Genomic DNA, 25,134 nt, shown 5'->3' with positions numbered 1-25,134 from the left:
ATGGAGGCAAGCAAGCCATGGAGGCATGGCTTAAGTGGTAGAACGGTAGAACACCTGCCTAACACATATGAAATGATGAGTTCAAACCTCAGTACTACCAAAAAAACCAAAAATCACTAATGCAAAAGTGTTGGAGGAATGGCTCAAGTGGTGGAATGCCTGCCTAGCAAGCACAAGGTCCTGAGTTCAAACTCCAGTACCACCAAAAACTTTTTTTCTTTAGTAAGAAGTGCTGCCTTTGTGGGGTACTGGTGGCTCACGCCTGGAATCCTAGCTACTCGGGAGGCAAGGTCAGGAGGATCGAAGTTTGAAGCCAGCCCAAGGCAAATAGTTCTCAAGACCCTATCTTGAAAATGTCTATCACAAAAAAGGTCTGGTGGAGTGGCTTAAGTGGTGCAGCACCTGCCTAGCAAGAGTGAGGCCCTGAGTTCAAACCCCAGTGCCACCAAAAAAAAAAAAAATGCTGCCTCTCACACACACAAGGGAAAAACCCATAACATTGCTATTCTTTTGTGCTATTTATGTTAACAAGTAATGAACAGGGGAAATACTTTATTAAGGTCTGTTTTGTTTGATGCTATAGTGTATGTGGACATCACATTCCTCTAAAAGTAACGGGGAAGGAGGTGGTACTAGTTTTCATTATAGTAGAGTTTGAAATATTGTCCTAAACAAATGTTCTCTCAGGTTCGGAAATGTCTTCACTTAACAGAATCATAATGGGATTTGAATTTTGTTATGCTGTGTTTTATAAATGCATGCAATATGGTGATTTGGAATGTAAAACTGATACGAATTTGTTATAATTTTGAAATTTGGAGAGTTCAGTTGGACACTATTCTCATATATTTCACTGCAATAGTCATTGAGAAATAAAAGAATAAACTTTTTAGCAAGGCATCAGTGGCTCATGCCTGTAATCCTAGCTACGTGAAAACTGAGATCTGGAGGATCGAGGTTCAAGGCCAGCCTAGGCATATAGTTCATGAGACCCATCTCCAAAAATGACCAGAGCAAAGTGGACTGGAGGAGTGGCTAAAGCAGTAGAATGCCTGCTTTGCAAGCCCCCAGTCCCACCAAAAAAAAGAAAAAAAAGAGTAAGCTTTTTAAACAAATGTCTTTTTTTTTTTTTTTTTTTTTTTTTTAAATAGGAAGACCTCCGGGGATATATTGGAGCTGGTGGAGGAGTCACTGGACATAAATCTGTTGAATAATGCAGTTCGCCTGAAGTTCCCAAACTGTAGCATCTTACCTGGAGGGGTTTATATCTCAGAGACTCAGAATCATGTGATGATCTTGATATTAACCAATCAAACTGTGCACAGGTTACTTCTACCACACCCTTCCCGGATGTATAGGAGTGTGAGTTGGTTAAGCATAATATCTTTTATTTTCCAAATTACTCTAGCTAGAATAATGTTCTTTGGAATTGAAAAAAAATTGTATTCCTTGTTAGCCTTTACCAAGCATTCTTTGATAATTATTATTTAAAATAATCAGATGCACATTTTAGGTTGAAGAAATAGTTTTCTTTACTATTCTTTTATAGCTTTTGCCATTTTGTCATGCACAGTGGCACATGCCACTGGGCATAATCCTGGGGAGACTGAGGCAGTATTATCATGAGTTCAAGGCCAGCCTGAACTACACAGGACGACCCTGTCTTAAAAAAATAAAAGAATTGCTAGGCGCCAGTGGCTCACACCTGTAATCAGGAGGCAAAGATCAGGAGGTTCAAAGCCAGCCCTGGGCAAATAGTTTGCAAGACCCTATCTCGGAGAAAGAAAAAAAAAAACCATCACTGAAAAGGACTGGTGGAGTGGAGTGGCTCAAGGTGTAAGCCCTGAGTTCAAACCCTAGTACAGCAAAAAAAAAAGAAAAGAAAAAGAATAGCTGTCTTTTTTTTTGGCAGGACCAGAGTTAATAAGAAATTTCTTCTTAAGCTCAACAGTCTTTTCCTTTATAAGCTTTCTTAGTAATTAAGAGGAACTAAGCAAAAATAAGTTATTTTGATTTTAACAGATTTTTCTTTTCATTATTTCACAGGAAATGGTAATTGAAAGTCAGATGCAGTCAATATTCACAGACATTGGAAAAGTTGATTTCAGGGATCCTTGCAACTATCAATTAATTCCAGCAGTACCTGGACTTGCACCTAATTCTACCACCTCAGCAGCCTGGCTTAGCAGTGAAGGGGAGGCTCTGTTTGCTCTGCCATCTGCTGCTGGGGGCATCTTTGTTCTTAAACTACCTCCTTATGACATACCTGGTAAGAATGAGTACAGAGCATGGGTTAAACTTTAATCAAGAAACATTGACAGTCTAGCATAGTGGCATGTGCCTGTAATCTCAGCCTGTGGGAGACTGAGGCGGGAGCATCAAATCACCAGTTTGAGGCTGGCCTGGGATACATAGCAAGACCTTGTCTCCAAAAGTCAAAACAAAAAGCACTGACATTAAAACAAACCTTAGAAGTTCAACCCTATCATCAGTGCAGGAATTGCTTCTGTACTGCTCCTATGTTGGTCATACTGTCAGTGCTTACCTAATCTGTAAGGCTTTATACAGTGGATGAGGAAGTAAAAGTATATTAGAATATGTGAAAATGCCCTATTTATTCTAAGTCCTATAGAAGAGATGAGTTGAACAGTTATCAACCTTTAGATTGAGGTATTCTAATTACAATTAATTAATTGGAACAAAGTTTGATTACTGATACCTGTTCTAAATCACTACTATCTCTTGTTTGGACTATTGCATTAGTTTTATAAATGTCTTCCCAAGTCTCTCCTTTGCCCTCTTCAGGAGCTTCACAAACAGACTGATGCACTTAAAACATTAGTTGGTCCAGGCATCAGTGCCTTATGTCTGTAATCCTAGCTACTCGAGAGACAGATCAGGAGAATTGGGGTTCGAAGCCAGCCTTAGCAAATAGTTCACGAGGCCCTATCTAGAAAAGAGTGGTTCAAGTGGCTAAATGCCTGCCTAGCAAGTGTGAGGCCCTGAGTTCAAACCCCAGTACCACCAAAAAGTAAAATAAAACATTAGTTGGGTCATGTCACTACACTCAAAGCCGTCCACAAGGGTTGTTCTTCATCTCCTGCTGGCATTTACTTCCCCACTGCTGCCTCTTTAACCTTGTCTTCTCACTCTCTGCACCGCCATATACTTTCTTACAATTCCTTGAATACCCTTGGGGCACACCTAATTCAGAGCATTTTCTAGGATACTTATTCTCTCACATCTCATGGTCTTTACTCAGTAAGTCACCTCATTGAGGTCGTCCCTGACCATCCTTTCAAAATTCAAACCTCCCTCCATAGACACACACACCAACAGTCCCCATTTCATGTTTTATTTTTCTCCACTTTTTACTGTTTTTCTAAATTTAACTCTGCTTCTCCTCTCCCCATGGTGGGATATAAGTTTCATGAGGACAGTAGTTTGTTTACTGCCAAATCTCTAACACATAGAACTACCTAGAACATGAAAGGTACCCAGTGATTGTTTTAGAAAGAATGAAATTATTCTATGCCATAGCAATACTGGTTACTGTCTATAAATGGCAAACATTTCTCCCAGGAGTATGAAAATGCTATTGATCCCAAACTGATTCAAATTATATTGGTGTGATATGTGTAGGAAAGATACATCCAAAAACCTTGCTAATATAGAATTGAAGAACCTGTGGCCTGTTATAAAGACCTTGTATGTAGTTACATCATTCTTGCCTTTAAGGTTCTCTAAGTGTGATCAAGAAGTGCTTTGGATATCTTTTCAGGGGTCGTGTCAGTTGTGGAACTGAAACAGAGTTCAGTGATGCAGCGATTGCTCACAGGCTGGATGCCCACATCTATCAGGTGAGTGGTTTCTTACAGAAAGGGCCTGAGGATATAATCTGCACTGTTCAGCACCTGTTAGTGCATCCTATCTTTCTTAAGGCATACACCTGAGAAAAGCCACACTCCAGAGTCTGCTTTATTTGTGATTGAATACCTTGACATCATAAACTGGCTTACTGTTTATATTCTCACATATCCAGTTTGGTGCTCTTCCCTAACTCAGTCAAATCCAATTAAGTAGGAAGTTCTTGATGGTTAGACTAAAACAATAAAAACAGAAGCAATTTTCCAATTGTTATGTAGAGTCTTTTAAAATTTTATTAGAGTAATTACTGTAAACAAAATAGAAATGTATCATCTTATACCAGTATGTAAACTTCCTGTTCCTTCTGTTAAGAGTGTACATTTATAATTTTATTATATTATTGGATTGCACATTCTAATGGTCAGATTATTTACAATAGTAAAATTATAAATCTTGGCCTTATGTTGCTTTAGAGGTGATCAGGGGCCTTCAGATCGTGCCCTCAGTCTCGCTGTTCATTGTGTCGAGCATGATGCCTTCCTCTTCGCCCTATGTCAGGACCATAAACTGCGAATGTGGTCTTACAAGGTAAATGCTACATTTACAGTTACTGTAAATTAAAACAGAACTGTGAATTATGAAGGAACTGAAGGAAATCTAGCTTCTCTCTCTCTCTCTCCCTTTCTTGGCAGTACTGAGGTTTGAACTCAGGGCCTCACTTTTTCTAGGCAGGCGCTCTGCCACTTTAGCCACACCCCTAGCCCTTTTCTTGCTTTATTTTTCCAGATAGGGTCTCACGCTTTTCTCAGGACTATCCTTGGACCGCAGTTCTCCCTGTCTTCTGTTGACTAGCTGAGATTATAGGCATGTACTTCCATACCTGGCCCAGCTTCTCTTAGAGATGATCATTTGATTTGGAAATATGGGTTATTTCCAGATTCCAGCAGTTTTGTGTAGCTTCATTTTGTATACATTTCTCCTAACATTTTTTTTTTTTTTGAGAATTATGAACCATATAAGAAAGTTAAAAGAATAGTACAGAACTAAAGGAGTGACTGAAGCTGTAGAGTGCCTGCCTAGCAAGTGTAAAGCCCTAAGTTCAAAACAAAACCCTGAGTTCAAACCAGTACCACCCAAAAAAAAAAAAGCAGAGTAGTACAAAGTATATCCTTCACTTAAGAGCAACAAATGTGATTTTTAAATGTTGATAAAAATTATTTTCAAAATAGTGCTTTTTATCTATCAGACTGAAGAAATTATATTTTATCTTAACTCTTTAAAAGCAAAATCATTTTTTAAAAAGGTAAGCAATGTGTTTCTAGCCTGAATATTCTTTGTATATCACCTATTAACTTTTGTCTTGGACAGGATCAAATGTGCCTGATGGTAGCAGACATACTTGAGTATGTCCCTGTGAACAAAGACCTTAGGCTCACTCCAGGGACTGGACATAAATTACGACTTGCTTATTCCCCTTCCATGGGACTCTACCTAGGAATATATATGCATGCTCCAAAACGAGGACAGGTATGGAACAAATGAGACATGTAGAGTGTGTACTGATGTGAGGAAATAGTGGTAGGCTCATTCAGTCTATTTAAGCTCTTTGTAGATGTTTTAAATGTTAATTTTTTTCTGATGTGATGGTGGATTTTGTGCTGATATGTGAATTAGAAGATCCTAAAGAAAGGGTCAGGATTAAAGAAAGAAGAGATTGTAAAGGATATGAAAGGGAAAGTTAACCAAAACTAAACAAGAAAGCAAATACTATCTGGTTGAAAAAAATAGAATTATAGAAAAAGAACTTAGGTATTAAGTGATTATGGGGAAGTGATAGTCAAATAAGTAGAAATAAAGTTATTTTTAAATGTTAAGTTAGCCCCAAGCAGGCTGCTCCCAAATGTGGGTGCTCTCATCCCTTGGCTATCTTTTTTTCTTTTCTCTTTCTCTCACTCTCTCTCTCTCTCTCTTCTGTGTGTGTGTGTGTGTGTGTGTGTGTGTGTGTGTGTGTGTGTGTGTAGGTTCAGAAGGGTACTGGGGATCAAACCCAGGGCCTCACACGTACTAGGTAAGCTCTCTATCACTAAGCTACATCTCCAGTCTTTCCTTAGGCTTAGGCTCTGATTGATCACACTGGGTCATTTCAACCTCTGCATGTCTGTCCTTCTCTCAACCTCTGGTGTCCTCACTCAGCCTGTTCAGGCTGACTTCCATACCACTTCTCCACCTCACCCACTGGACCAGCAGGATGACCTACCTTGGTCTAGACACCTAATGGTTTTAAGACTGCATTGATCAGGAGTAAAATGGAAGGAAAGAGAATGAACTCATTCTTAAAGGTGTTTTCTGATATTAAAGCCCAGAAATGTCATGCTATTCACACGCTTACCTAAATCACATATAATTATTCTCTCTTCCAGAGAACAACTCTTAAAATATTTGAACACACTTGCTTATCTCCCCTAACTGTACTCTTCTCTGCCTGTAGATTGCAGATGGTGAGATAATCAACCCGCTCTTAGTTTTCGGTTATGTTTCGCGTAACATCCTGTTGGTCACTCTCCTTACCATATTCCAATTAGTTTGTTGCTGTGAAATAGTACCTCTCAAATTTTTTAGGCTCAGGACCCTATTACAGTCTTAAAATTTACTGAGAATCACAAAGAACTTTTTTTTTGTGAGTTATATCTATGTATATTAAAATTGAGAAAATTTTAGAGCATGTATGTATTCATTTAAAAAATAACAATAGTAAGTAATTTTATGGCTGGGTGTGATGGTACATGCATTTAATTCCAACATTCAGGAGGCTGAGACAGAAGGATCTTGAGTTAAAGCCCAGCCTGGGCTACACAGTGATACCCTCTTTCAAAATAAAATAAAGTTTCATGTTAATAACGTATTTTCATGAAAAATAACATTTCCCAGACCAAAAAAAAATTTAGATGAGAAGCATTGGCAGTACTGAATTTGAACTCAGGGTTTTGTGCTTGCTAGACAGATGCTATACCACTTGAGCCATGTCACCAGCCCAACATTGTATGTCTTTGCAAATCTTTTCAATGTCTGATTTAATAGAAGGCAGTTGAATTCCCTCATCTTGTTCCTGTATTAAAGCTATTATTCTGTGTTATTTTGGTTATTTTAAAGTGTTTGAAGAAAATCTGGCCTTACTCAGTAGTGTAGTTGGAAAGGCAAAGAGTAGTTTAATGATCTTTTTAGATCATGGATACTCTTCTAAGTGGTAGATTTTTAAGGATTAGTTGCAATATATGGTATCTTAATCTTAAAATGAGCTTTTTATACTCCTTTATGTAAAATCTGTTTGTCTTGCACCCTGAATGAAACTTAACTGTGCATACTTTTGTAAATACCACTCATTGCTTGTTTGAAGTATATTGATTTACTGAGTTAATAGTGGTCTTCTAATGGTGTTCTAATAGTGATACATTTTATTACACAATATCTAAATTGCTGTGTTGGAGGGTGATTCCCCCAATACCACCTCCAGGTCCAGTAATTCTCTATAAGGATTCACAGGGCTCAGCATGTACTTACACTCATAGCTGTCTATGATTTATTACAGTGCATGGGAAGTCTGGAGGAAACTGGCACAAGCTCCCATAGTCATCTCCAGTGGAGTCTCTCATAGCATGTGCTCAGTTGCCCTAGCAGTGAATTGTGGTGACATATGTAAAGTGCTATCTCTCAGGGAGGCTCATTAGAGGTTCAGTGCCCAAGATTTTTATTGGGAGCTGGACATATAGGTACTCTTTGCCTAGCATACACCAAAAATCCAGGCTTCTAGAAGTAAAGGAGATACTCAGCATAAACCACATTGTCTGTGCAAACAGGTAAGCCATCCTTAACCTATCAGGGAACCATACAAATACTCAAAATCCAAGTCCCAAGATGCCATCAAGAGCTAACTGTGCAAGCAAGCTCTTCTAAGAAGAGCAGTCTAAGGCCTGCTGTGTTACCCATTTTCTATATAATTGTTGTTATCCTTGATCTCTCAGAAGAGCCTTTGAAATATTGGGAAGCTGGCAAGCTTACATTGGTGATGCAAAGCTTTCTGAAATTACACTTTTCGTTTCAAAACTTGAAATGTATCATTGGCAACAAATACTGTTAGTTGTTTTCTTTGAAGTTGTTGAACCCACTTTTCTCATTTCTTAAAACAGCTTTATTGAAACATAATTCACATACCATACAATTCACCCATTTAAAGTATATAATTCAATAGTTTTTAGCATACTCACAGATAGGAATATACTAACCATCATGGCTGAGGCCAGCCCAGGCAAATAATTTGGGAGACCTCATCTCCAAAATAACCAGAGCAAAAATAGACTTGAGAGTGGCACAAGTAAGTAGAGTGCCTACTTTGTAAGTGGGAAGCCCTGAGTTCAAACCTCAGTCTCACAAAAAATAAAAATAAATTTAAGAAAACAAGTTACCTAAAATATTATCCATCACATGTCTTTTCGTCATCATTTTTGTTGCTGTGTTGCGGATTAAATCCAGAGCCTTACACATGGTAAGCAAGAGCTCCATCACTGAGATATACCTGACCGTCAGATGTCATTTTTGAGTTTGAAATTTATTTTGCCAATACTTAAACACTAAGCATGAATTATTTTTATTGGATATTTGTGTTTCCACACACATGGGTGTGTAATGCACATGTACACACCACACCACACCTCAGTCCTAGGATTTTTTGATAAAGATTAACCAAGTGGTTTTTATTTATATTGTGTGAATGATCATTCTGTCTTGTACTTTGGTAGAAGTATAGGCTTAAAAATAAGTTTCTTACCATAAGATAGCATACCCATAAGATAATTTACCCTAAGATGGCTACTATGAAAACAAACAAAAAATTGTTGCCAAGGGTATAGAGAAATTAAAACTTTATACTTTGCTGATGGGACATGTTATAGCCACTGTGGAAAATTGTATGGCAGTTCCTCAAGAAAAAAAAAAAAACCTAAACATAGAATTACTATATGACCCAGTAATTCCCCGTATATATATATAATTAATTATATATATAATATATATATATATATTTATATATATTAATTATATATATATATAATTCCCCGTGTATACACACACACACATATATATATATATGTTTATATATATATATATATGGGGGGGATATATAGGTATGTATCTAGATATATAGGTACACACACACACATTCCCAGTAGAAGTGAAAACAGGATCTTAAAGAGATTGTTTATATAACCATATGCACAGCAGCATTATTCATGGTAGCCAAAAGGTGGAGTCAACCCAAGTGTCCAGCACTGGATGGACAGGTAAACAAAATGTACTATATGCATACAATGGAGTGTTACTCAGCTTTAAAAAGGAAAGAAATTCTACCACTTTCTACAACTTGGATGAACTTTGAGGACATTGTGCTAAGTGAAATAAGCCAGTCTCAAAAATGATTGTGAGGTATCTAAAGTAGTTGTATTCATAGAATCAGAAAGATGGTAGTTGCTGGGGGCTGGGGACAGAAGGAAATGGGAGGAGTTGTTTAATGGGTATAAAAGTTCAATTTTCCCAGATGAACGGTGTTCTGGAGATGGGTTACAAAACAACAGGAATGTATTTAACACTATTAAACCATATGCTTAATGTTTATGATAAAATCTTTATATGTATTTTACCACAATTTTTAAAAAAAGGTTTCTGAACAGTATTATAACCCTTGCTTAGAAAAGCAACATATCGATAATTTCAAGTAATAAACTTATCACCTTGTGTTTTAACAGTTCTGCATTTTCCAGTTGGTGACCACTGAGAATAACCGCTACAGTCTAGATCACATTTCCTCACTCTTCACTTCTCAGGTTGGTTGAATCATCTTTTGCATATCACACAAACACAATAAAGATGTATTGCCTCTAGCCAGATAAAGTACTGTGGACCTCTCATCCCGTTTACTTTGGCAGCTAGGACAGAGAATCGCTTGAGCTCAGGAGTTCCAGACTAACTTGAGCAACCTAGCAACACCTCATGTCAAACAAAAATGTTGGCTGACCCACCCATAACAGGATTGTAGTCTTAAAATTGAATACTTCATGACATACGGAAATAATTTCATTTGAGTTTTATCAAGTTCATATGAAACTCCCCCATGTTTTGTCATTATGCGTTTACCTCTCCTGTAACACAAATTTAGGTCACCATGAACTACTGCCTTTTCTTATTTTTACTCTTTTTCTCCATTTCTTTCCAGGAGACATTGATAGATTTTGCCTTAACCTCCACAGATGTCTGGGCCCTGTGGCATGATGCTGAGAACCAAACAATTGTGAAATACATCAACTTTGAACAGTATGGGTTACTTAATTCTGTCATCCTGCTTCACCCCAAACAACAGAGCTTTTTTTTTTTTTTTTTTTGGTGGTGGTGGTGGTGGCACTGGGGTTGGAACTTGGGGCCTCATGCTTGCTAGGCAGACACTCTGCCACTTGAGTCACCCCCAGCCCACAACAGAGCTTTTTCTGTAGAGCCAAGTCAAGAATTTTTCATTTAAAGAATTCTAACATGGGTTGTCTGTTTTTAGTATTTTCTGAAGTACCTTCTTTCGCATTTTGTGTTATTTTGATTGTTGCCTTTTGGTTTTAGGAGAAAGTAAGGATCCTTAGGATCAGACTAAGATAAGAAAATAACCATTTTTCTTAGGAGAGGTAGCACATAACCAAAATATTTATAACCTGGACGTTTACTTTTTTTTTTTTTTTGTGGCAGTACTGGGGTTTGAACTCGGGGCCTTGCACTTTCTTGGCAGGTGCTCTACCACTTGAGCCACTCTGCCAGCCCTTTTTTGGGGATAGAGATAGAGTCTTGAAAACTGTTGGCCCTCTTTGAACTGTGATCCTCCTGATCTCTGCCTCCTGAGTAGCTAAGAATACAGGCGTGAGCCACTGGTGCCCAGCTGAAAGTTTATTTCTAAGCAAAAACTATCCCTAATACCCACAACTTACCAAACACTGTAGCTCCTTTGTGTTCTGTTTCCTCATCATGAAAGGAGAAATAGATTAGTTGAGTATAGTGCTTCTCAAACTCATTTTTTATTTTTCAGATGAAAGTAAATTCCAGCATATAAAGCAAAACTAGTATTTCATGAGCATAAAATTACAGGCTGGGAATATAGCTCAGTAGCGGAGCATTTGTCTACCATGCACAGGGCCCTAGGTTTGATCCCTCATGACCACAAAAAAAAAAAAATTATACAAGTTAACATGTTAATAATCTTGAGCATTAGATTTATTTAGCATCTAATATTTTAAATGTACATGATATTAGTTTAAAACTTTACAGTGGTTAAAAATGCTTTTTTACTGGGCGTGTTGGTGAACATCTGTGATCCCAGCTACTTGGGAGGCAGAGATCAGGAGGATCATGGTTCGAGGCCACCTGGGCATAAAAGTTAGGAAAACCCCCATCTCAGTAAATAAACTGGGTGAGGTGGTTTGTAACCTAAACTGAATGGGAGGCATAGGTAGGAGGATCAGCCCCCAAAAAAAGCATAAGACCTGGTCTTAAAAAATAAAGGGCTAGGAGGTGTGCCTTAAGTGATAGAGCGCTTGCCTAGCAAGTGCAAGACCTTGATTTTAAATTCCAGCATCACCAAAAAAAGTTTAATGTTTTTTGTTGTTGTTTTTATTCGTTTATTCATATGTGCATACATTGTTTGGGCTATTTCTCCCCTCTACCCACCCCCGTACCCTCCCTCTCCCACCCTTATTTAATATATTTGCAGTGTTTAGGATCAAACCCAGGCCCTCATGGGGTTTGTGCTCTACCACTGAGCTATATCCCCAGCTCCTACAGATACATTTTCACAAACAATTTTGAAGTAAACATTTTTTTTGAGACAGGGCCTTGCTGTGTAGCCTCAGCTGGCCTCAAACTCCTGATCCTCCTACCTCAGCTTCTTGAGTGCTAGGATTACTGGCCTGCACCATCATACCTGGCTTAAAGCAAGAACTTATGTAAACACTCTTGGAAGATTCCCTAGAACACAGCTTGAGAACTATTGAACTAATTAAACCCTTCAACACTTAGACTGTAGGGTAAATTCTAGGAGTGCTCTGATTTGATCCCAAGCTAGCCCTCAGAACATATAAAAGGACAAGATGGCATTCAAGCAGTGTCAAAAGGTACACACATCTCTGGAGTTGAAACAGGCATGGATTCTTTATTATTGGCTGTGACATACCTAAGCTTCGTTTTTCAAATCTGGAAAATGGGTGTAATATATTCTTCAAAGAATTATAAGGCATGCATAAGTAATAGCTATAGCTGCACCTTGCATAATATCTAGTAAAGAGTAAATGCAGAATAAATATTGGCTGTTATTTATAGATTTGTGCCTCAAGTTGTAATTTCAGTTAGGTGCCTGTTAAAAGTTGGTAAGGACATATCTATAAAAACTACACTCTGCTGATAATAGAATTGATCAAGCAGTGGTTGGTTGCAAGGGTTCAGCAATGAGGTTCTCCCTGCCCAGATACTGCCAACAACATAAGTTTCATTTTTATGTAAATTGTTGAACTTTTTTTTTCTGTAGTAATATTGCAGGTCAGTGGAATCCAGTTTTTATTCAGTCTCTGCCTGAGGAAGAGATTGTCATCCGAGATGATCAAGACCCCAGAGTAAGCAATGCTAAAGTGTTAATAAGGAGATGATCTACTCTTCTTATTGCAAGAAGAACCAATTCAATTAGTCACAACTCTTTAAGCGGGTGACTTGAACTAACTGAAGCCAAAAGGAGAATGCATTGACTTCTACAGCTGAAAAGTACACCTAGTTTTAGCCAGGGCTGGAACAGTGCCTTCAGGGGTTGATCTCTCCCTTTTCTCGATTCTGCTTCCTCCTTGTTGGGCTTTTTCTCAAGCAGGCCTTGTCCCCTGTGAGCTTGTATTCTGTGAACTTAGCAGCCTTGGAAGAAAGAGAGCAGAACCTCAGTCCTGTGTCCTTGAGTAACATCACTGGCCTGACTTGAGTCAGGTGCTAATTCCTAATGTGGCCATTATGATCAGAAGCAGTAGAATGTTCTGGCCTTACCTGGGACAAAAGTCCAGCCTGGGCTTTGCTATTATAGAACTGGTGAAGTCTGCTGAATATGAGTAGGGGAGAAATGGTTCCCCAAAGAACAATAAGGAACTTGTTAATAAAATAAGGGAATAGATTCTGGGCAGAGACAAATGCTAGGTGCCACTACATTATTTGTGTTGGTACATGCACATAAATTAGAAGTAAGATAATTTTTTAATTTTGGTAATTTTTTTATTTTTAATTTTTTTTGGCAGCACTGGGACTTGATCTCAGAGCTTCATGCTTGCTAGGCTTTTTAAATCCACATAATAATTGTATATATTTGTGGGATAGAGTATAATCATATGTGATACAATGTGTAATGATCAAATCAAGTTAATTAGCATTTCCATCTCAAATTTTTTTAGAAATATTCTAACAGAGGTATATGGTATGAAGAAAATAATTTGAAAAGGAAATGTAGTATAGAGCACAGCAAGCCACTGTACCCATTTTTCAGGGACACCCTCAGGATAAATGAAAGAAAAAGCTCTCAGTGGATGCCTTCATGTTAAAATGAGATTAAGGTTGATGGGCTCTGGTTCTGAAATGATGACTATTTGCAGGAGGGAAAGCCTCACTTTAAATACCTGAAATTGAATATTACTAAGGTTTCTAATATGAAGTTTATTGGTAGTGGTTATTGATTATTCCAGTTAACAACTACTGGCAGTTGCTTTTGCCAAAATCATATGCTAATCATTAATATCCTTATTTTCCTCCTTCATTTTGGTAATTTTATCATCTACCAGAAGCTCAGTAGAAGGAAAAGCTTGAGTGAAGTTCAGTCAGATTTGCTACTTAGGAGCAAATCTGGTTTATGAGACTTGGTCAAAATAATTAGGCAATATGAAATTTTTCCATTTTATTTTATTTATTCTCACTTGTGAGAGCTTTTTGCAGTTTGGTTTATTTACATATAATGCCTATTATTGGTTTCTTTTATATGTGAGCCATAAAGTAAATATGATTGTAGATGGTATAGAAATCAACTTAGTTCAATTGTTCTCCTACCAATATGTATCACCAGTAAACTGGATTCATCTCTTCCATTTAAGATTGGCACCTGACAGGCCTTGTTTTCCAGTGTAACCCAGTAAAGTGCTACATGACGGCATACATTTTCAATATGGTACATTAGGTTGACACCAAAACATCACAGTCTTCACTTTCAATGTGAAAATACTTAACTGCACTACTGCTTGTTGCTCAAATGTGTAGGGACAGAATGTCTGTGTATTATAATAAAAGTGCAAACTTTGGTGTTGCTGTGTTGAATTCTTCCTTCAAATTTTTCCCAACTTTTATCTTTTTTTCAGAATACTAACTTTTGTTTTAATGTTCTAATAGGAGATATATTTGCAGAGTCTTTTTACACCAGGACGATTCATAAATGCAGCTTTATGTAAAGCTTTACAGGTAAGAAAACATTTAGTGTTTACTTAAGACTTCCATTTTTATTACTGTGTCATATAGTTAATAGTCACTCTTTTTGTTTTAAATATATTAGACATGCTTTTGCTTGTAAATACTATTGTGATTTGTTTTAATGTTCTTTCTATTAAATAAGACTCCTGGCTAAGAGATGGGGTGGAAGGCACTTTCCTAATTAGCAAAGCATACCAGAGGTCAAAAGAGATACTTATGCCTACACTATTATAAAAAGAGACCCTCTCACACTGCATATAATCTCTGTATATGAAAGAAACTTAAATTATTTTTTGCCTAGTTTTGATTATATTCTCTTTTTGCCCTTTTGTTAATACAGTGAGGTCTAAGTTGGTTCAGGATCAAGAAGGCTCAAAATACTTTGGATTCTAGCTGAGTCTGGTGGTACATGCCTGTAATGCAGACACTCAGGAGGCTAAAACAGAACAAGAAGATTGAGAGTTTGTGGCCAGCCTGGGCTATAGAGTGAGTTCAAGGCCAACCTAGATAGTGAAATCCTGTCTCAAAAAAAATTTTTTTTTGTTTGCTTCAAAGTTATATGACTTAAGAGCTGCTTAATGCTTTACAAAAACATTCTTTAAAGTTATATAGGCTTCCTTAAGTTGTCACTTAGCCTTGTGAATATAAAATAATCATATATAGGACTGAAAGATGCCTTAGCATCTCCTAACCTGACTTTCTACACAAAGCAGAAATACCTTCCCAGGCTTCTCTGCTAGACAGTTGTTCAACTTCTAATTGTCTTACTGTTCCCCAACTGTGTTGCCTATCTTTCTGATAATGGATTGAATTTAACCTCTATCCTTTTGGTGGCTGCTTCTTTTTTTTTTTGGTGGGGGCTGGGGTTTCAACTCAGGGACTCACACTTGCTAGGCAGGTGCTGTTACCACTTGAGATAGGATCTCATGAACTATTTGTCCAAGCTGGCTTCAAATCAGCCTCCTGATTTCTGCATCCTTAGTAGCTAGGATTATAAGTGTGAGCTCTGTGCATGAGCCACGGCACCAAGTTTGGTGGCTTTTTTCTTTTGGAAACTCATAGAACATGTTTCTCTTCTATAAGCCACTCATTAGGTATTTTAAGAACCTTGCCATGTTGTCTTCCTTCAGACTAAATACAGTTTCTCTTTTTTTGGGAGGGGGGCGTGGAGAGGATACTGTGATTTGAACTCAGGCCTGACACTTGCTAAGCAGGTGCTCCACCATCTGAGCCACGCCCCTAGCCCTTTCTGCTTTGGTTATTTTTGAGATAGAGTCTTTAGGTTTATGCCCAGCTGGCCTGGACGGCTATCCTATTTATGCTTCCCATGAGCTGGAATGACAGGCGTGCACCACCACACCCAGCTATTGGTTGAGGTGGGATCTCATGAGCTTTTTGCCTGGGCTGGCCACAAACCATGATCCTCCCGATCTCAGCCTAGTCATACTACCTAGGATTTCAGATGTGAGCTACCGTGGCTAGCAAGATATTAAATTTTTTTTTTCCTTTTTTGCAGTGCTGGGGATTGAACTAAGAGCCTACACCTTGAGCCGCTCAACCAGTCCTTTTTTGTGTTGAGTCTTTCAAGAGAGGGTCTCAAGAATTATTTGCTCGTGCTGGCTTTTAACCTCGATCTTCTTGATCTCTGCCTCCTGAGTAGCTAGCTAGGATTAGAAGCATGAGCTTAAATCATTCTTGAAGCATGAGCTTAAATCATTCTTAAAGCATTTGTCAAACACTTTTTTTTTTTTTGACAGTACTGGGTTTTGAACTCGGGGCTTCATCCTTGCTAGGCAGGCACTCAACCACTTGAGCCACTCCACCAGCCCTTTTTCTGTGTTGGGTATTTTTTTTTCTTTTTTCTTCAGATTATTCATTGTACATGGGGGGATTTTTTGTGACAGTTCTCAATACACTTACATCAAACATTGGTTAGATGGCTCCCCCCTCCCCTCCTCAGTTCCCTCTCCACTCCACTGAAAGCAATTGCAAGAGGTTTCACTGTTCTATTTTGTATATGTTCATGAAGCCCATCAACCATATCCCTCACCTTCATCTCCTGCATTCACTCTGCCCTCCCATGTATTGGGTATTTTTGAGATAGGGCCTCGCTTTTTGCCCAAGCTGGCCTTGAACCATGATCATCTTGATCTCTACCTCCTGAGTAGCTAAGATTACAGGCACGAGCCACTGGCACCTGGCCTCAAATACTTTTCTTTAGAAAAATCATTCCCAGTAGAGTGACCCACCCCCATCACTATTCCAGCTTTCCTTATGCCAGTCTTAGGATGTGTGTTTGACATCATTTACATCCTTTGTGGTGTGCAATAGCAATTATTTTGCTTTTTGATCTAAATGCACTCTATTATAATTCTCCCATATTCAAAGATTTCTGAAGTTTATTCTGTTAGAAACTATTTCAAAATTGCCCTGATGTCTTTCAGATATTATTTGCACGGTATTACTAGGTGAGAGGTATTCCAGGCATGTCCAGTCTCTATTATGTAGTTGTACATTGCCTTGTTGCCTTCTAAACTAGAATATGTCTCATGCAGTTTTGGATCTTATATAATACTCTTAAGTATCTCTTTTAAATTTAGATTTTCTGCAGAGGAACTGAGAGGAATTTGGATCTTTCGTGGCGTGAACTAAAGAAAGAAGTTACTTTAGCTGTTGAAAGTGAGGTGAGGTTTGGGTAGAGAAAGAATGATAATTTCTTCCTTCTTGATACAGGGCAGATTAATACTGAGGAATTGTTATAATTGTTCATGTGAACTTGTTATTTGAAAGTATAAATGTTTAAACCTTGAATTAGAGAATTAGATATGCAGTAGTATAATCCATGGCATTACAATGCATAAGGAATCTTCATTAGGCTGTAGCAAGTAAAATCATGTTGGACACTTATGTTTTTTTGTGGAGCAAGGTTCCAAATGGTCCTGGGAGTTTAATTTCCTTTATCTCCTTCTTTGCCAGCTCCAAGGAAGTGTAACAGAATATGAATTCTCCCAGGAGGAGTTTCGAAGTTTACAACAGGAGTTCTGGTGCAAGTTCTATGCCTGTTCTCTTCAGTATCAAGAAGCCCTTTCCCATCCTCTCGCCTTACATTTGAATCCCCACACAAACATGGTGTGCCTGCTGAAGAAAGTAAGGGAATTAGAGTGTGCAGAAGTATTCTTCCAGGCAGTTCACTGGGCCTTCAGAATGTTAGTGTGGTAGATGTTGTAGCTAGTTTTTAGAAGTTTGTACTTTTAATTATTTCACTAAAAGAGTAAATCATTTGTATTTAATAGTCTTCTATATTACCTATACTTCTTAGATTTTATTTTGTTTACTTTTATATTGAAGTAATTTTAAACTATGTAATGTAAGAGTTACAGAAATTACACAAAAGAATTTCTGTATACACTTCATGCAGATTCATCATTTGTTAGCTTCCATTTGCTATTTATTCATTTATTTTTTGTTGCCGGGGATTGAATCCAGGATCTTGATCATGCTAAGAAGTATACACAATACCACTGAGCTACACCCCACCCCTTTACTTTTCTTCATCCTGTAAATATAGTTTTTCTTTCTGAACCATTCCAGAGATGTAGACATCGTGCCCCTTTATCCTTAAAGATTTCAGTGTGTATTGGAGAACAAGGATATTATCTCAAGTAATCACAGAACAATTTAAGAATTAGGCAATTTGGTATTGATAAAATATTAGGCAGTTTATATTCACATTGTGCCAATTGTGCTCATAATTTTAATTCCTGATCCAAGAGTCAGTCCAAAAACATAGTTGTGTTTCTTTAACATAATCTTACTTATCAGCCTTTGTTTTTCTTTCATGACCATGACATTCTTTGAAGATTACAAATGTTTTGGTTTTTCTTTTTTTTTTTTCCTTTTCTGTAGTACTGGGATTTGAACGTAGGGCCTCATACTTGGCAGGCAGGTGCTTTACCACTTGAGCCACTGCACCAGCCCAAATACACCTATTTCATGATGTCCCTCAACTTGAGTTTGTCTGGCGTTTCCTCATGATTCATTCTCATTCTCACTCATTCATTCATTCTCTTTCTCTCTCTTTTTCTCTCTCCTTCCCCCCTCAATTCTTTCCTTTTTATTTTTTATTTTTGTGGTGCTGGGGATCAGACCCAGAACCTCAAACATACTAGGCAAGCATCTTAAGACTGAGCTACATCCCAACCTCTTTCAGCTTTTTTTAAGTTGGCAGATAAAATTGTAAATACATATCAAGTATAACATGATTTATTCAAAATGATGCTTTGTGGGCTATCAGTTGTTTTATACATTTAAAATTTCACTGAAAAAAAATATAACTGAAAGAATTGTATTTCCAGGGGTACCTGTCTTTCCTGGTGCCCTCCTCCCTAGTGGATCATTTATATCTCCTGCCTGATGAGAACCTTTTGACAGAGGATGAGACAACTATATCTGATGGTAATAATAATAATTTTATCTGAATTTAATCCCCTCCCTACATGAATCCTATGATTTATTTCAAATGAATGCAGAAATAATTGATTGCCACTGTGACCTGTCCTGGACAGTTTACCTCACTATTGATATTTTAAGGAAAACTGAAAAAGTCTGAACATCTCAGGACCTCAGATTCCTTGGTATTTAATATTTATTTTAATATATTAATAGATAGATCTTCCCTGGCTTGAGACACAAATGTTAACTTTCTCTTACTCATAGATGTGGATGTTGCTCGGGATGTCATTTGTCTTATAAAATGCCTCCGACTGATTGGAGAGTCAGTAACTATGGATATGTCAGCTATGATGGAAGTGAGTTGTTACAACCTACAGTCTCCAGAAAAGGCTGCAGAACAGATTCTGGAAGATTTGATCACTATTGATGTGTAAGGAGAATTTAGGGTAAAGTGCATTTCCTAATGGAAATTTAGAAATTTTTAGTGCCAAAGTCAGGTTTTTAATGTATGTTCAAGTATGTACAAAGTATGGCTTAAAGTTAAAGTGATTTCCCTTGATTCTGAGTAGGTCTTTCAGGTGTGTGTTGCCTGGGATTGAACCCAGGATCTGATGTATAGCATATGACCTTATATCAAGAAACAGACTCATAAAATATGATTCATCTGTTCACTTCTTACCTGAGCTGCATATTGTGAAAAAAAAATAAGTGTATTCCTCATGTTCACTTTGTTGTTTTTGAAAAGGTGAGAAATTTGTTATGTGGAGTGAAAGTATCTTGTGTGCCAAAATGATTATCTCCACTCTTTTATTATAAGGCTGGTTTCTGTTTCATGGAATATTTAGCTTGTAGCTATATGGAGTGTATCTTATGTATTCTCAGTAGTAATAGCAGTTATCTAATTGACCTTACAGAGAAAATGTGACAGAAGATATTTGTAGTAAACTGCAAGAGATTAAGAACCCAGTCCATGCCATTGGCCTTCTTATACGGGAAATGGATTATGAAACAGAAGTGGAAATGGAAAAAGGATTCAACCCAGGTAAATGACAAAATAATAAAAACATCCTTGATTTAAAGAAAACAGTATAATTTAACTCTGTTTTTCTTATTACAGCTCACCCCTTGAATGTTCGAATGAATCTTTCCCAGCTCTATGGTAGTACCACAGCAGGGCATATTGTGTGCAGAGGCGTGTATAAAATTGCCAATACTCGCTTCCTGATCTGCCGAGACCTCTTGATCTTACAGCAGCTGTTAATGAGACTAGGGGATGCAGTAAGTACTACTTAAGGGAAAACTTGTACAAAATCCTTATACAGATCTACAGGCACACAGCAGGATGTCAGCTCTAAGAGCAGAGACTTGTCTTTGTTTGCTGCTCTATCCCCATGCTTATCCTAACTAGAGATTGTAAATATTTGTTAAGTGTGAATAAACATAACCTAAAATCACAGATTAAGAACATATATAAAGGCTGGGCATGGCTTAACACCTGTAATCCTAGCTACTCAAAAAATGAGAACCTGTTCAAGAAATAGCTAGACAGGCACCAGTGGCTCACACCTGTATGTAATCCTACCTACTTGGGAGGAAGAGATCAGGATCTCAAGGCCAGGCCAGGAAAACAGTTTGTGAGACCCTGTCTCAAAAACACCCAACACAGCTGATGACTCACGCCTATAATCCTAACCATTCAGGAGGCAGAGCTCAGGAGGATCGAAGTTCAAAGCCAGCCCAGGCAAATAGTTCGAGAGATCCTATCTTGAAAATACCCATCCCAAAAAAAGGGCCGGTGGAGAGGCTCAAGGTATAGGCCCTGAGTTCAAACCCCAGTACCACACACACATACACACACACACAAAAACAACACAATAAAGGGCTGGCTGAGTGACTCAAGTGCCTACCAAGTATGAGACCCTAAGTTCAAAAGCCAGCCCCCCCTCAAAAAAAAAAAGAAAAATAACTAAAGCAAAAGGGTGGGCATGGCTCAAGTGGTAGAGGGCTTGCCTAGCAAGCACAAGTTTAAACTCTAGTACCTCAAAAAAAAAAAAAAACATATGAAGCAGATTGCTATTAGCATTTGTTTGTATAGTAGTGCAACATTTTCTTTCTCAGGTTGGCCCTCATAAAATGTAGTAGTATTAGAACTGTCTGTCTGTCTTGTTTGAGACAAAGTCTGGATATATAGCCCAGGCTGGCCTCACTCATAATCCTCCTGCCTCTACTTCCCAAAGGCTGGGATTATAGGCATGAGAGACCACATCCAACACTTACTACTACGTTGTGTTTACTAGCAGAATACCCTTTAATGCTGAGGACAGGGGAAAACAAAGGCAAAGAATTTTTGTCTTTCTACAGGACAGAACTTAGCCAATTTTAAGGTTGCAGAGTTTGTCTCTGTGGTTCTTCCAACTCTATCTGTGCTTCCTTTTCTATCCTATTCTTCTCAGACTACTAGACTGTTGCCAGCATAGAGTCCTGATTATCCCACATACTGCATGTTTCATGTTAGAAATTTGCCAGTCTGATTAAACCAGTTCATGCTAATGTGTAAAGAACCAAAAAGCTATTGGACACCCAGAGGTATTTATATTTTTAAACAGAATCTGTTAACTCAAATACACTGCTAATGGTAGAATTTCAGGCAAAAATTAGAAACAGCTTTTAGGAAGATAATCTAAGAACCCTAAGGAGAATTAGGAACCTGTCCTGAGAGTCTGTCACTTGGATTAGCCCTTAATAAGTTCTTTTCAATCTGTGGAATCTTCAGTTTCTTCAGGAGTTTTTTTTTTTTGTTTTAAATAATAACCTTAGCCTTTTAAAAATAACAGAAGTAGATAATAGATGTTCATTATAGAATGTTTATAAAATATATGTAAGCAAAAGAATTCATCTGTAATCTACCCAATAATAACCACTGTTTACATTTTTATGTATATTCCTTGTCTAAGCAAATAGTGGTTTTGTTTGTTTTTTGAGGGTTGAACCCAGCCAGAGTCTTGTGCAGGCTAGGCAAACACTCTATCACTTAAGCAACATCAGAGAAAAATTTAGATTTCCCTGTTCTTCTGCAGTTCTGAGCCCACAGGTTTTTTTCAGACGCTTCTCTCTGCAGCTCAAACTAAATTTGAACCTTCAAACTTCCTGCCTCAGCTGGTGGGACTAGGGTTGAGCTCAGGACTTTATGCTTGCAAAGCAGACCTCTACTATTTGAGCAACACCTCCAGTCCATTTTTCTCTGGTTATTTTGGAGATGAAATCTCTCAAACTATTTGCCCAGGCTGGCCTTAAACCCTTATCCTCCTGATCTCAGTCTCCCAAGTAGTTAGGAGTACAGGTGTGAACCACCAGCACCAGGCTCTGCCTCAGCATCTTGACTGCTTGAGAATTGCAGCATGCACCACCACACCCACGGATTTAATGAAAGTTTCTTTTTACTGTTAGCTCCCATGACTTGGAGAACTGTTTTATTGTTTTGGGACTGTTAATGTTTAGGAAGATGTTTTGCTATTTGCTACCCCAAAATGTAATAGGTATGTTGTTTTTACAATATATTTATTATAATTGCATTTATTTATATTATGTTTATTTTACTATTTGTAAATGGTGGTTTATTTTACTCTACCCAAACCTTAAGAGTTAACTGCTTACCATCTTACCCTTCATGTATAGGTAATCTTAGGAGCAGGTCAGCTTTTTCAAGCCCAGCAGGACCTACTACATCGAACAGCTCCCCTGCTCTTATCTTACCACCTCATCAGGTGGGGAAGTCAGTGTTTGGCAACTGATGTTCCAATTGACACACTGTGAGTTTTGTTATCCTAATATTTTTTAAGTAAATTTTTAGTTTAATTATTTTTCTGTTGTCTTTAAAACAATTTTTTTGTGTGTTATTAGAAATCAAGCCTAGGACCTTAAAATTTTTTTGAACATTATTCTGGGGATGTAGCTGAGCAAGTGCAAGCCCTAAATTCAAATGCTAGTATGGACAAAAAAAAAATTATACTGTAAAATAATTTGCTTTTAAGATTCAGAGAGTTAGCCAGGTGCTGGTGACTCACACCTGTAATCCTAGCTACTCAGGAGGCAGAGGTAAGGAGGATCTCAGTTCAAAGCCAGCCTGGGCAAATAGTCCAAGATACCTTATCTCAAAAATACCTAACACCAAAAAAAAGGGGGATGGTGGAGTGGCTCAAGTTGTAGCAAGGTGTAGGCCCTAAGTTCAAGCCCCAGTACTGCAAAAAAAAAAGATTCAGAGAATTGGACTAGAGGCATGCCAGCACCTGCCTGGCAAGTGCAAGGTAGATCATATTGAAGGCAAAATAATAAGATGAAGCCCAAGGGAAAGTTAACATACACAAAAACCTTGTGCAAGTTATTAAAAGTAGGCTAGCTGTGTGTGGTGACACACACCTATAATCCCGGTGACTTGGAAGGTAGAATTTGGAGAATTGAGGTTTAAGGCCAGACTTGGCAAAAAGTTAGTGAGACCCCATCTTAATGAGTCAAGTCTGATGGCATGCCTCCGTGGTCCCAGCTACTGGGAAAAATAGGTAGGAGGATCTCTGTGAGGCCAACCCCAGGCAAAAACTCATGACTGTATCTGAAAAATAACTAAAAGAACAGGACCCAAGGTGTGTCTGAAGTGGTAGAACACCCGCCTAAGCTCAAGCCCCCGTACTTGGGGGGAAAAAATGGCTGAACTTTTTTGGGAAGGGAGTGGGGGTTTTGGTAGTTTTGAGACAGAGTCTCTATATATAACCCAGGTTAACCTTGAACATGGAATCCTCCTACCTCAGCCTGCTAAATTGGTGGGATTACAGGTGTGTGCCAGAGCTTCTTTATATATAAAGGAAGCACTTTTTCAGTAAGATGAACCATCCTGTTTGCTCTGACTCCTCTTTAAAGGGTTGCTGAGTCATATAATGAGCAACCATCTAAATCCTGTTGTTTTCCAGTTTTCTTTTAATGGAGCTTTTATCTGCAGCTTGTTAAGTAAGTTGGCAGTGTTCTTAGTAAAATGACTGTGGACTTAATGCTTATTTATCATAGAAGAATTTATTAAGCTGTCTTTCCCTTTTCTCACAGGGAGTCTAATCTTCAACACTTATCAGTATTGGAACTGACAGACTCTGGTGCTTTAATGGCAAATAAGTTAGGTAAGGAGTGGACTGCGCCCAACTTGCTTTTGATTTGTGGATTCTCTGTATATTTATTAAAGTGCCCTTTGCCACCTTTGCTGTGGAGATGTTCATGCTCTTTACTTTCACTGAAAGAGGGCATAAGCAAGCTGTGGCCTGTGACCTCTGCTTGTGTCCACGGGACTGTCAAGATGTGATAGGACGGTATATATGGCAAAAATGAGAAAAATATTAAGGAAGATAAATAAGACCACCAAGGAGAAACCTGTTCTGAGAATCCAACTAAGCTTTTCCACTGCTACTTTTCCATTTTGTTTGGTGCTCCAGTGATTAACTCAACAAAATCTTTTAAAAATTGACAAACTTCTTAAGTTTGTAATTTTGTCTTAATCAGCAAATATTTAAAAGGAGCCTTCTCCAAACCTAACCAAGGCACAATGTAAGCATATGCAGAGATGCAGACATGTCACAATGAATCCCTCTGTACAACTAATAAAGAATAATAAAAATTTTTTAAAAATAACAAAAAAAGGAGGAATGAGGAAACAAAATGCTATTTAAAAAAGAACAGACTTGTCGGGTGCTGTGGCTCATGCCTACAATCCAAACTACTCAGGAAGCAGAGATCAGGAAGATCGAGGTTCAAAGTCAGCCTGGGCAAATAGTTCAGGAGACCTTATCTCAAAAAAAAAAAAAAAAAATCCCATAACAAAAAAGGGCTGGTGGAGTGGCTCAAGGTGTAGGCCCTAAGTTCAAACCCCAGTACTGTAAAAACAAACCAAACAAAAACATACATTGGCTAATTTCTAGAAAGAGCTCTTTGTCATTTAACTTCACAGTGACACGTTGAGAGGATAATACTGATTCTGTGTAATATAATATCGATAATGCGTAGGAAATGTCTCCTCAAACTGGAACAGTTATGCTCAGGACAAATTCTTACCCCTTCTTTCTGTTTACTTGCATCTAAAAAGTTATGTTTCAAGAGACCCAGATTTGAGTCACAAGCCTGGCAGTGATAGTACCATGTTGCTGTGAAAAGAGCTTGGATTCTTAACTATCTCTGTCATTTGGGAAACTCATTCTCCAAAGAAAATAAGGATAACAGTTCCTT

The 25,134-nt window shown here is 38.0% G+C and overlaps 1 protein-coding gene across 6 annotated transcripts in view; it reads left to right on the top strand.

Annotated features, from left to right (window-relative positions):
• Positions 1–25,134, top strand: part of Nup160 (nucleoporin 160) — a 61,047-nt gene that overhangs the window by 14,859 nt on the left and 21,054 nt on the right. For 2 of the 6 annotated variants that reach the window (XM_020180040.2, XM_074045590.1), the window contains 17 exons: positions 1,152–1,362; positions 2,047–2,269; positions 3,782–3,860; positions 4,341–4,455; positions 5,236–5,394; positions 9,663–9,740; positions 10,130–10,227; positions 12,470–12,554; positions 14,347–14,415; positions 17,025–17,108; positions 17,401–17,571; positions 18,780–18,879; positions 19,141–19,306; positions 19,791–19,918; positions 19,994–20,154; positions 22,552–22,685; positions 23,968–24,038. In XM_020180040.2, coding sequence (XP_020035629.2) covers positions 1,152–1,362; positions 2,047–2,269; positions 3,782–3,860; positions 4,341–4,455; positions 5,236–5,394; positions 9,663–9,740; positions 10,130–10,227; positions 12,470–12,554; positions 14,347–14,415; positions 17,025–17,108; positions 17,401–17,571; positions 18,780–18,879; positions 19,141–19,306; positions 19,791–19,918; positions 19,994–20,154; positions 22,552–22,685; positions 23,968–24,038 — 2,132 coding nt within the window. Of the gene's footprint in view, positions 1–1,151; positions 1,363–2,046; positions 2,270–3,781; positions 3,861–4,340; positions 4,456–5,235; positions 5,395–9,662; positions 9,741–10,129; positions 10,228–12,469; positions 12,555–14,346; positions 14,416–17,024; positions 17,109–17,400; positions 17,572–18,779; positions 18,880–18,910; positions 19,059–19,140; positions 19,323–19,790; positions 19,919–19,993; positions 20,155–22,551; positions 22,686–23,967; positions 24,039–25,134 lie in introns of those variants that run through there. The other 4 variants (XM_074045604.1, XR_012438515.1, XM_074045595.1 and 1 more) reach the window with 4 other exon arrangements.

The sequence above is a fragment of the Castor canadensis genome, chromosome 1, assembly GCF_047511655.1.
Source record: "Castor canadensis chromosome 1, mCasCan1.hap1v2, whole genome shotgun sequence".
In the NCBI taxonomy this organism is placed as follows: Eukaryota; Metazoa; Chordata; class Mammalia; order Rodentia; family Castoridae; genus Castor; species Castor canadensis.
Note: the sequence above shows the minus strand (reverse complement) of the source record. Positions and strands in the feature narration are given on the sequence as shown.